This window comes from Mixophyes fleayi, chromosome 9, assembly GCF_038048845.1.
Source record: "Mixophyes fleayi isolate aMixFle1 chromosome 9, aMixFle1.hap1, whole genome shotgun sequence".
NCBI lineage: Eukaryota > Metazoa > Chordata > Amphibia > Anura > Limnodynastidae > Mixophyes > Mixophyes fleayi.
Window position 1 is genome coordinate 60,604,596 of NC_134410.1, and position 13,179 is coordinate 60,617,774.

The window sequence follows — 13,179 nt, forward strand, 5'->3', positions numbered from 1 at the left end:
AGTCACATTGCAGAGAACTTGAAGCTGAAGAGTAAGATAGTAATTCATAGATTGTGACCTTCTCCTTTGTGTCACACCTGCTGTGATACATTGTTGGAATGTAGAAAAACAGTTCAGTACATATTGTATTTCACAAAAGAAAAAAAATTACTCCTTCTTGTTATCAATCTTCTTTGTTTTTAAAAGCATTTCAATTCTTTCAATATCTGCTAATTTCAATGATTTCTAACACTGTTCCACGAAAATATGTTTTTATCATGCCTTTATTCTGGAATGTTTTGGACGGCTTTGTCTGCTTTCTGGTCTTGCATTTTAACCCTTTCTTATAGCTTTGCATGACTTTCTCTGCATGTGTCTCCTTATTGTCTGTCTAGACCATGGTTCACTGTTGACTTTTACCTCCAGGTAAAACGCTGGGTCACGGTGCTTTCGGGAAGGTGGTGGAAGCCTCTGCTTTTGGCATTGATAAATGTTCAACTTGCAAAACAGTTGCTGTTAAGATGCTTAAAGGTATTATTTCCACTTGGGTTGTCTCTGTGACAGAAGCAGGAGGCAAAAACTATATATATATATATCTAAAACATATATCTTTTGATTTATTTTTAGCGCTGTTTTAGGGAGTTGTAGACACAATAATCCAGATGCAAGCTGGAGATTAGCTAGATGCACATGTGACAAAAATAAACTGTATCTTTTTAGCGTATTTTACTGTCAACTGTGAAATAAAACATCTGCGGCTATTTCTACAGTAAACTTGAAGAAAATAATTGATGCATTTCAAATGTCCTTTTAAATAAACAAACAAAACATGGTCTGAATTCCAAGATCTCTGTAACTTTTGCTGAGCATGAAGATATTATTCAGTCACAAGCAATGAGTCTTAGTTGTGCCGCGTGTCAGGCAGTTACCATACGGCACATTTGTGTCTTGTCTGCATCTCACATATTTTTGTGTATGCTGCCACTAAATAAATTTCATCCTACTCAGGTCAGGAAGGAGAAGATGACTTGAGAGTGCGTCTTGTGTTTGAGATTCCTTACAGGGGCTGTGGTTGTTTTCCTTTGTCTCTTGATGTCTCCCCCGTAAAATAAACAGGATTTTCTGTGTGTTGTAAAAATATCCCATTGTACAGAGATGACTGTGTCCTGTTTATGTTAAACAGAATGTGCAACAAACAACGAATGCAAGGCTTTAATGTCCGAGCTGAAGATCCTTATCCATATTGGGCATCATTTGAATGTTGTTAATTTACTGGGAGCTTGCACCAAGCCTGGAGGTAAGTCCACCATTAACCTATATGCTTCAGTGCCAATGCTCCATTCTTGTGATGTCATATCCTGCAAATCATTGCTGGCCTTTCAGTTATTCAAGAGTCAATGATTAAAATTCCAAACAAATAACTTAAGTACATGTCTGCACTAATTGCGAGCCAATTACTGAATTCTTAAGTAAATGTTCCTGGGTCAGTTGAAAACCAAACATTAGCTCAGATTCATCAAAGTGTGTTCCCATTCAGTGCATGCACGTCGCACAATAATTCCCATTGCATTTTAACTTTGATGATTCTGGGCCATGAAATATCCATTTTGCAGTGAAAGATGGATATATTTTGCCTGATGAATCTAGGGCCATTTGCTGAATATTTGTCTGTGTGAAAGTAGGCAACAGCTGTAAATGTGAAAGACTTTTATTTTATAATAAAGATAATATTGTCTCCTCACTAAAGTATCTAAACCAGTCTGTCAGAAATTCCATCTTTCCACAAAGTCTATGACAAGCAGTTACATATGATCACATCAAAAACATATTTTTATATTTTAATGAGTGGACATTGTATTATGTACATCTACCCCAGACCATTTCATTGACCAATATGTGCAGACATTTCTATTTAAAGAAGGTACGCAGGTTCCAAAGGCTTATGTGTGTGATTCAGAGGCAGAGTGGGCTACACCAAAAAATTATTTTACTTTGAACATTGTATGACTGTGGTTGTCAGACAAATCAATATTAGTTTATGAGTGTTATGGGTTTTATGAGGAATTGGAAGCCACCCCTATAACATCCACCCAATGGTGGCTTTGTGGTCAGAAATACATGGTTGAGGAAAGAGGCTAATATAATGTGTGCAGTGTGACAAAGTAGTTACAACCAGTCAACTGGCAGCTAAATACAATAATGTGGCTTATAGTGGGTCATTGGAAATGTAGTACCTGGTCTAATGAGTCCTGGGATTTCTGATTCTCCCTGTTTTATAGTTATGTGCTGAGAAGCACATGAGCCCTAGGTCTAAACAATGACAGTAGTTGTTGGTGGTGTAATTCAATGGGTGTATTTTTGTGACACACATTGGGAACCTTCATGTAAATAAATTAGCATTCAGTCCTATAGGATGTCTGTACATTGTATTTTTGATACCCAGTATCTGCAAATGGGCTCTTTCAGCGAGATATGGCTAGGAAAGTCCAAGAACAGTTATAGGAATGTGACAGTGAATTCAGCTTAATCTAACGGCCTCCCCAGATCGCAGTCAAGAATCTGTGTGATGAGATGGAACAAGTTAGCTGGTAGTGAATCATTACTCTGGATATGAATGTGCAACAAACATGGGACTTATCCCTGTGCTGCACATTCAACTCCTTATTGAGTACAAAATGATTTCATGTAATTCTGAGGGCCAGTATGAGAACATTTTGTTGTTATCTAAATGGTCCTAATAAAGTGACCTCTCATGTATATTTTTTATAGTGTAGCTTTGTAGGTAATCATACATATTATTCAAATGTACTTCTTGAATTTGGATCCTTTTTTATGTCCCATTGGGTTCCAAAACCTACAAGAGTTCAGATTATTACACAAGTTTTATCTGTTTAATCCATACAAACCAATGACCACAAACTTAGAAAATCTTGTTTGTTTTTTTTGTGAGATTGAGGTAGGAACATCCCTAACCTCAGTCAGACATCACATTATATATGATAACGGCACTTGGACTTCAGTGCTCTGTCAGTGTTGATTTATTAAGTTACGGTAATAAGATAAAAAGGAATATTACTGCCTGCGTCAGAGGGAAAGAGACAGACTGAACATGAGATAAGATTGGAGTGCCAGAGTGTTTGTGTGAACAGTTGCATTGGATCTGCAGCACGCCGTCTGTCACTACTGACAAACAAAAACACGAGGACAGAGCCAAGTGAGTGAACATGGTGTACTGTGCAGATAAGCAGGACATTCATTCAGAAAGTGTTAGGAAGAAATAGCATACCTAGCGTTCTTATAATAGCAAAACACAAGGCTTTGTACCTCTGCTCCATAACTGAGACTCATGGCAACAAAAAATTGGAGAAACACAATATCAGTGCTGGGAGTAATGTTTACAAAGAAAGTTGAACTTCAAATTAGGCAAAGTGGATATTATGTTGGTGGCCAATTGTTATAGGATGCTGGGCAAAAGGAGTAGGAGGTGAACGTTGCGTGATAGTAGATTGTTTTTAAATGTATAGATTTTTATAATATACATTATAACTGCTGACTCATGTCCGTCACCCAGTAGAGTTGATTTTATACCTTTCTTAGTTTAAACAGGTTGTCCTGGGTCAGACTTTTTATATGATATATTACAAAATGTTTTCATAAACATCTAGTCATCTAACCACTGTCTCTCCTGCAGGACCATTGATGGTTATTGTTGAATATTGCAAGTATGGAAATTTGTCTAATTATTTAAGAAGCAAACGAGCAGATTTTATAGCTTACAAGGTACAACATTTTTTATTATGATTTGAACTCCATTTGAACATGCCATCATTAACAATACAGTACAAATAATGAAATGCAATTTGAGGGGTACTGCTCACAAGAGCTTACAATTTAAAGGATTGCATGATACAGATATGTAGTTTTAGCATTGTAGTGGTAATAGTTATAGTAAATGAATATATGGCACACTTTGTTAAATCACACTTGCCTATCTATGGAAATCTTGTATACACATTTTGAATTCCCCTTCCTCCCAAAAAATGTAAGAACACTATCTATGGAATATATAAACTAGCATCTGGATTTACATTATAAGCTTCCATGGAAAAAGGTAAAATGCTCACGCATTTTGGGCAACAGTGTTTATTAAGGGAATAGAAGGTGTTAATGTGAAATAACTTCGTTAGTGAACCTATGAAGGCATGTGATTATTCTTTATAAAAATATCTACAATTAGTACAAATAACTTGGACCTTTACTGCTTAAAACAATTGAGATCTTAACTTCTAGCTGGGTAGAGCTTACAGGAATGTAAAGACTTTACATTGTTTTGAGCTGTTTGTAAAGCAATGTATGGAATTTCAATGAACAGAGATAAATTTCAGTAGAGGAAACTGTAGAACAATGTCCACTTGGAGTCAGAGACTAGTCCCACAATAAGTTAGTTTTGATAGAAATTTGTATCCACAAAGCAGGGTTATGCCAGCTACACATGTGGACAGACATGAGTGTGGATAAATTGTATGAGATTGAGCTATGTTCCAGTCTAACAGAAGCCTGTTAGTGTAGATGGAAGATGACTGCACCCACAGGCTGACTTCACTTACCAACATGCCTGATAATAGTCCTATTTATATGATCAGTACTGGTATTAGCAGTTGTATTACTCATGTAAAGGTTAAACTTGCTGTATTGTGTCTTTTTCAATACCCATAAAGGCAGATTATTGTCTGTCTAATGCAGGATGTCATGCCCGGGTTGGTCAGGATGTGATAACAGACAACAGCTAATAATGATTCCCACCCCGTCACCCTCTGACCCATACATCTAATAATCTGGATTGTACATATAACAGAGGATACTTGCTCATAACACAATCACTACTATAACCCCCCTTTCCAAAACTATGATGCACTTTCAAATATCATGAATAGTTAAATGAATTATAATTAATTATTTTTCTCTGACTTACAATATTATCTCATGTTTTTCTTTATGAAATCATAAATGTTTTGTGCCTGTCAATTAAATGGCAGAGAATGACATTTATCCAGGAATGGAGCCAAGTTTTCCATGGAAAGCCTTTGTTTTCCTCCCTGCTCCTGCTGAGGCCTTCTGACAATTTCCATATGTCTGCAGAGCAGATAGTTACGATTGCTACAGTGACGCTGATGATGGATGTATATGGGTGTTGCTATTTGTTTCATAGTCATTTGCCATTAACCACTGGTTTGTGTGACACCCTGGGATACAGGAAACCTCACACTTTACAATGAATGTTATCACTAACCTCTGCACACAAGGGTATTACATAATGAGGTTGAGTTATAGGCCATAATCTACCATCCCTGAGTTCCTACTTGAAAATGAAAACCGAAACTTGATGCAATTTACTGAACTGCAGACTGTGATCCCGATAAAACATTTTGCATAAAAATTTACACAAAATAGTTTTAACTTCAGTTTTATTGAGCCGCGTGGTCTAATTCTGAAGTTGTAAAAATCGATGTGAATAATCAATAATTTGTAAATGTTTCTACAAACATAAAAACATATTTATTTATGGAGAACAAACATACTAGATTTGTCATGTATCCAGTGATGGAACTACCACTGGTGCAGCAGGGGCCGTGCACCGGGGCCCATGGAGATAATGGGACCCGCTGCATGGTAGATGCAGAGGGTCAGGGTCCCAGGTTCCCTCCTCCCCGCCACCCTGCGCCATGGGCCATAGCTCTCTAGGTCCGCCTCTGCATGCATCATAGTATACCATAGTTAGCCGATGTGCAGCTCCCGGATTTCTGAATTGATGGCAGTTGCAACTTAACAGACAGAAAATGTGCGAGTTGCTTACCATAGGCAAACCCAGGGGGGTTTCCTAGTGCCTAGAAACCCCCTATCCAAGCCTGGGGAACTGTATAATTGAGATGGCTGGACCCTGCCCCTGCTTCACACGGCTCTGCTTGAATAGGGAGAGCTGCGTGCACCTAACAGTAGTGCATGCAGCATTGCCCATGTATATTATGGGGATAGGAAGAGTTGGAGAGCAGCCAAGCACTGTCTAATATTATAGCCACACCCCCATGCATGCTGGTCACACCCACTGGTAGCGTGGTGTGGAAATCCCTCTCTAAAAATCCTGCGTTTGCCCCTGCTTACATTTACACCTTCTTCAACAATACACATATAAAGTACTTAGCTGGCTAATAGCTTTGCAGACCTATGTGTGGGTTAATATGTTAAAAACGTTGTATTTTCCACACAGTTTATTGTCTGTGTGACATGGGGGCTTGCTGCTACATGTCATGTCATTTTTGTGTTTTTCAAAGTGGTACATGACCGCAGAGATAATTTAGAAACAACACTAGGCTCCGTCTATCTGTGTCTTCTGGCTTACAAAGCATCTCTTAGCCGTGGTGTCATGTTCTGGACTTATGTAGGCTCAGATTGTTTCCTTGATGGGACAGACCAGTAAACATAACAATTGCACAAGTTAGGAATCTATCATTTTACTAACTTGTGTTTCTTTCTTCATAATATCAAAAGATATATGTAGAAAATTGTAAATGTTTTTGTATTATTTTGAGAGATGTTACAGAAGAATGTGGAACTGTTCACCTTAATGGTAGATACTAAAGAAGCTAAACTAAACCGTGCAGGTAGGGGGTCCACAAAAGTGTAAATTATGTCAAGTATTAGACAGAATATCTTCTCTAATAAATAGAGAATGAACCAGAAAAAAAAAATCGCTGTGGTATAAAATAGTATATTTTAATCATAAATATTCATAAAAATAACCAGAAATATTAAAAAAATAATTCATAAATAACTAACATGAAAACTGTTTTTTTAAATTCTGTAAGTGGAAACGGTAATGTGTATTACACTATAGATCTAGACGTTTCAGACAAATTATCACTAGTGATGAAAAAACGTCTATTATAAACTTATTTGTATGAAGCATAAACCATTGTATCCAACCATATACTATAGAAATGATGTAATATATTAATAATAGTCTCTTAGAAAAGAAAATGTAAATATAAGTGGGATCCGGATCTCTGTAAACATCTATATTGAGACAGTCTTTCAATTAGAGGAGGTCACTGAATACAAACACTTCATTAGGAGCTTGTTCCGCCATATACTGCAAAGGAAATATATCAAATATTAAGAAAAAAATCTCGAATTAGTGAGCCTGAGAATAACCATCTAAATACGGGATAAACAGGAGAACATAATTTGGATACATTCACAGGGCCTGAGTCATTAAGTAAAGTAAGGTAAAAAAAGGAGTAAATTTGATCCTTGACAAGCCAGGTTACAATGCAAATTAGTTTATTATTTTGCATATAAGGAAATACTGTCTGTTTTTTCATGTAGGACACAAATACTTGATAGCTTTATTTCTACACTGAAATTTAAAGTTGATCTAAGACATGCCCTACCCCAACCATAAATCTGTCCCCACATTTTTAATTTACCTCCCCCTCCAATGCAACATGGTTTTGCCAAGGTGTAAAGTTACTCCTTTTTATGTTTTTCTCTCCCTAATGACTCAGGCCCATGATCTCCAGGCTTGTTCCGCCCGTGTCGGCTCTCCGATATCAACAGTTTCCAATGTAAGCGGTGTGCACCGTTAAGCTACATGGGTGGAAACACATACAGGATCACATTAGTTCCATGAAATTCAGGTTCTCCAGTAATACTAGACAGAATGAATGATATATCCGGATCCACAACACTTCACACAGTCTTCACACTGTCCGACGCGTTTCGTCTACTGTTTGCAGACTATTTCAAAGCTTCCTATTGATACATTGGAAAATCACCTTTATAAAGGCTGGTAGCTAGTAATTCATTGGTTGGGCACGCATGTGTCCTAATTAATTTTTCATATTACATATTAAAACTTCAATACATGCAAAACTACTTATAAAACAACAATGTACATGCCATATTCTTATAAAAGTTTCTTCAAAATTCTAAATATAAATACTGAAAAAGGACTTAATTTCTATAAAATCTTACTCAAAAGCACAGCGATTTTCTGCTTTCAATATCACTAGATGGTATTACCATTACCTCCTACTTGCAATATTTAGTTTAGCTTCTTTAGTATCTATTATCTTGGGATTGACACTATCCCTTTTCATCTGCATTTGGTGGTCTATAACAGTGCACTACATTTTTGTTACTGGTTTTCTGGCTCCTGATAATTGTGTTTCTTGATTTGGTTCACCTTAATGGTAGAGGCTTATTGTGGTGTATCTCTGGTAAGAGTTCTGCAGGTCCCTGCAATGGAACATATGTCAAGGCTGAAATCAGTTCATGGAGTAGTTATAGGATTATTAGCTGACCTGAAGAGTAAAACATTTATATCTTGAACTACAAATTTGTATCAGGATGGAACAATCGCTGTACTTTAGACGTGATGACTAGGTCTACTCCTATTTCTTTTTACATTTGTGTTGTGTAATCAGTCGCAGGAAACTGAAAAAACAGTGGATGACTCAAGCGACGACCTCTCCGAACTCATCAAGAGAAGGTTGGAAAGTGTGGCCAGCACTGGCAGCTCAGCCAGCTCAGGATTCATAGAAGACAAAAGCTACAGTGACTCGGAGGAAGAGGAAGAAGGTAATTAAAAGATTCATTATATAAGTTTATTGTGTGGAAAATGGAAAACAGCTGACAAAATCACATCATGGGCTGTTTCATGCGGGCGCTTGTCACATGCTCATCACACTGTTCTTCTGAGCACTGCATGGTAAATACAGTGACAGCACCACTTTGGTCATTGGTCCATATGGAAGCTGACTCCCAGCACACAGATGCACATGTGCTGTACATTGGATATTCTATTGCTTCAGCCTGTCCATTTATCAGGCATCTATGGTCCACCCAGTATTCCCACTCATGATTTGGTGCGCTGTGGGCATATTCATCATGGTAATGATTGGACCCTATTCCAGTTGACATTTATGTAATATTTACCACAGGGTGAGCAAGGGTCAGACAGAACGTACCATGGTCACAAGGACAAGTGCGTGTGTCTACAAGTTCCATGGGATATACTGCACAATGTTTAACATATTCTTAATATTAATAGCATAGGCATTCATGCTTTTGAAAGAATAAATTAAGAAATTACTCATTTTATATAAAATGCAAATAGAATAAGCAAAATACTGCATCACTTATGCAGTATTTTGCTTATTCTATTTGCATTAAAGCAGCAAAACCACATTATAAGTACATTTTAAGCATACATCTCATTTTTCTTAGAGCTGTCCTTCTATAAATCATTAATCTCTCTAGAGGGTGCAAAGTATAGCTGCCAATCACACACTGGCTCACAACTTTTAGCATGTCATGTGAAAGCAGAGGGGGGAGAATTTTACAGTGTACCGAGAAGACGGAGCTCAGAGAGGCATTCCAAAGCCTCTCTGCTCACTACATCATGTGCCATGTGATTGTGGTTGCCACGGTAGACCATGACCCTGTGCATTAAATCATTTATAGCAGCCTGAAGAAAGAAACCAATGAAAATGGTAAACACTAATATTCTTCTTACAGCCTGCCACAGTGATTTATGTTAAAAAAAAACACATCTGAATCCTTCATGGGATTGCTGCTTTAAACAAAAAGCATATTTCAAGCAATCCAACCATAACTAATCAAAGACTTCAGATTAATTACAGAAACACAGGCTATTCTACTGTTAATATAATTACATACAATATGTGAAAATACATTGATAAACTATCCTGTCGATGGACAAAATCGTTAGAGCTAATGTTGGGAATGTTGTCCATAAGCCTATTGGTGGTCTGTTATTTAAGTTAATATATTTAGGGGCATATTCAATTGTCGGCGGAAACGCGCGAAAATCTCGCGGTCAGCGCACTATTACTATTACTATTATTACTATTATTACGGTAATAGTGCACATAAAAAAACGTTAAAAACGTTAAAAACAACACAATATCAATGCCCTTTGTGGCATCACCTACCTCCATTTGTGCCAGGGTCAGTTCAATCAGTTAGCCAAGATGATGGTACTGGCTGACGGCGGTTGGGCACATTCTGGGTGTTCCTTGCTAAGTGCGGATCAGGCGCACAAGCTGCCTATATTTGCACTGAAGTGCAATAGCGAATATCATTTTAATGTCAACGATTTGGAATGCGATAAAGGGGTGGAGAAGACACATTTACATGGGTATACTTTGCGGGAGGACAAGTAGGCACACTTATGTACATACAAGGGCATTGTGGGCCCTCAGATTTTGCGGTTTGTAAAATGACTTCTAAATAACAAAATCTGGCAGCCAAAGTGTAAAAACTAACACAGAGCGATCATCAATCTCTGAGACTGGCTGTGATTTTCTGACCTTTTAGTTCTGCTACAGTGTGTAAGAACCCTACCGAATTACAGCTGGGTTATCAGAGTCATGTACAGATTAACACTTTACCAGCCAGAGCTCTGTAGAGGGTTATTTTGAGTGATAATAAAGGTTGGCTGTCTATTGTCTTTGGTATTTCAACTTTATTATACATTCTTGGCCCAAAATCCTTTTTACGTTGTCTGTTAACTTCATGCTAAAAGCAGAGGAAGTGACAGATGTTGTGATTAGTTGGACAGTTAATGGAATCCGTGTGGTTTTTGTGAGTTCGTCTTGTGACATCACTTACTGGATGTCATTCCTTTCTAATTGGTTTTATTGAAATAAACACATATACAATGGAGCTTTGTTCGTCACAAGCTAATACCTCTGCAATTCATTACTTTCCTCTCTGCAACACTGTTCATTATCATTATTTTAATGAACCATGATGTGCTATAATCTAGCACAACGTTCTGTGTTCGATAAATAACAATGTTTTACTCTGGTAGCTGACATGTCATGCACACGCCTTTCTGACAGCCCTTAACATAGAATCTGTACCCTGTATTGTGCAGTTCACTAATCAGACCTTTTTATGTTTACTAAGAGGGATAGTAATTTGCTTTATCAGAATGGACCATGTTTCCCAAGAACTGCAGCCAAGCCATTAACATTAAGCTTTACATCCAGCAAAAAAGCTAAAAAAAACACTAATTGCAGGAAACAACTATTACTAAAAGAAATCTTGAGGAAAGACAAAGCAATTGACTAGGAAACAGAAATGCTGTTAGAAAAACCTTCACGTACAAATGTATCCAGAAAAGATCTCTCTATTCTACAGTGCTCGAGCAGTTAGGAGTATTTATAAATTCACCACAATGTATTATTATTTTTCAGACCCTGAAGATGTGAGCAAGAGGCAGCTAACAATGGAAGATCTGATCTGTTACAGCTTTCAGGTGGCAAAGGGCATGGAGTTCCTGGCCTCTAGAAAAGTAAGAATTCCACAACTGTACAAACCCTTTGCATACACTTTACTTTCAGGACAGTTTACAAGCTGTGGTGCAGCTCCCCACAAAGGCAATTTAATTTGATTCAATGTTGCATAAGTAAAATTAAAACACTGTTTATTTTACAAACTACAATGTGTCAGAGAAGAAAAAGAGTTATATATGTAAACATATTAATGCTTAAAAACACTAAATTGTTCTATAGCACATAAACAATAACACTGAATTCAGAGGAATAAATAAATACAGTCATAGGCTTGTTGCTTGAAATGTCTGTTAGTGCCATCTGATGATGTATTTAAAATGTTTAGAGTCGAATGATACATGGTTTATAGAAATATCATAAGGAAATGAAAAGCAAAGGAAAGGTGCACTTAACCTACTCAATCTGTTAACTAGTATTAGTAAATATATGGGCATGTTCAATTAGGTTTTCGGTCCGTGGTAACGAGCATTACCGTGAAAAGTGCGCAGAATTGACTGTAATACGGTACCGCAATAACGCGGATTTTCCTTCGCAACTATATGGGGTGCGCACAAACATCCACGTTATTGCGGTATTGTGGATTGCCTTCGCGGCCGCGTTACCGCTGACCGGAAACCTAATTGAATATGCCCCATAGAGTCTATATTATTATGCATATAATAAAACGTGTTTACATCCAAAATAATTTTTAATCCCATTTCACCCCTAAAGTATCATGGTTAAACTATTTGTCTTCACCTAAGCTAATTAGTGATACAATTAAAAATGCCTCCATCCCATAACTAGTTCCTATGCAAAAAAAAAGTCTAAACTTTAATATATTAATGTTTCTCCTCGCCATTGTTGTCGATCTTCATAGACTGTGCTCACAAAAGTAACCCTTTTACTAGAATTGTGGGACCTGCGGCTATTAGTACTTAGATTTCCAAAATAGTGGGATCATTTTCTTCTTTGTGTAGGAGCAGATCTTGATTTGTAAAAAGTAAAACCCACACACATAATATCGGGTTTGCGTAATCTCGGCTGCATGATGGATAATCTGTGTAGGACAGAATCACACTAAAATCTTAGTAAGCATAAGCACTGCATAAAATAATATAGTACATATACAAAAACACAGTACAAATAACAATACAAAGTCAGTGGTTGTTCCCATAATATTTATACTAAATGAAACCTTTTCCATGCCACTGCATAAATATCATATATCCACACACATTTTACTTAGTGTGTAGCATGCGACACCTTATTATTATTATTATTATTAATACTATAATTACTACTCAATCAGACACTGTAGGAGACTCAGGGGCGGATCTAGAAAACTACTGTACCTGGGGCGATTTAGGGGGGGCGATTTAGGCCCCGCCCCTTCCTAACAGTTTAGGCTGCAGACGGCTGCACAGTATGTGCAGGTCCGTCCAGCCGTGACAGGCAGGAACAGTGTGCTGCCCGGCTGCTCTGATTGTGTTTTAAACACAATCAGAGCAGCCGGGCAGAACACTGTCCCTGCCTGTCACGGCTGGACGGACCTGCACATACTGTGCAGCCGTCGGCAGCAAGTGTCTGCTAGGGGGGGCGAACGCGAACGTTCCTCAGATGCGATAATATTTTATGATCTTAGCAAAAATAACCTCTGCTACACAAACTACGGTGCTCCCTTTTTACACTGCCAGCTTAAACACACACCAAAACTAGCATTATAGTGAGGGTGGCATATAACAAAACAGCTTCATTTACTTTTCTGCAGACAATACACCTGGTGGTTTGTGAGGGAGTGCTATAAAGAAGGAACCCTATAGAAAATACTGGCTGAATT

The 13,179-nt window shown here is 37.6% G+C and overlaps 1 protein-coding gene across 3 annotated transcripts in view; it reads left to right on the forward strand.

Annotated features, from left to right (window-relative positions):
• The window catches only part of LOC142100689 (vascular endothelial growth factor receptor kdr-like), a 165,219-nt gene that overhangs the window by 120,603 nt on the left and 31,437 nt on the right, over positions 1-13,179 (forward strand). For 2 of the 3 annotated variants that reach the window (XM_075184407.1, XM_075184408.1), the window contains exons 19-23: positions 406-510; positions 1,163-1,276; positions 3,671-3,759; positions 8,463-8,616; positions 11,262-11,359. In XM_075184407.1, coding sequence (XP_075040508.1) covers positions 406-510; positions 1,163-1,276; positions 3,671-3,759; positions 8,463-8,616; positions 11,262-11,359 — 560 coding nt within the window. The remainder of the gene's footprint in view (positions 1-405; positions 511-1,162; positions 1,277-3,670; positions 3,760-8,462; positions 8,617-11,261; positions 11,360-13,179) is intronic. The other variant, XM_075184409.1, reaches the window with a different exon arrangement.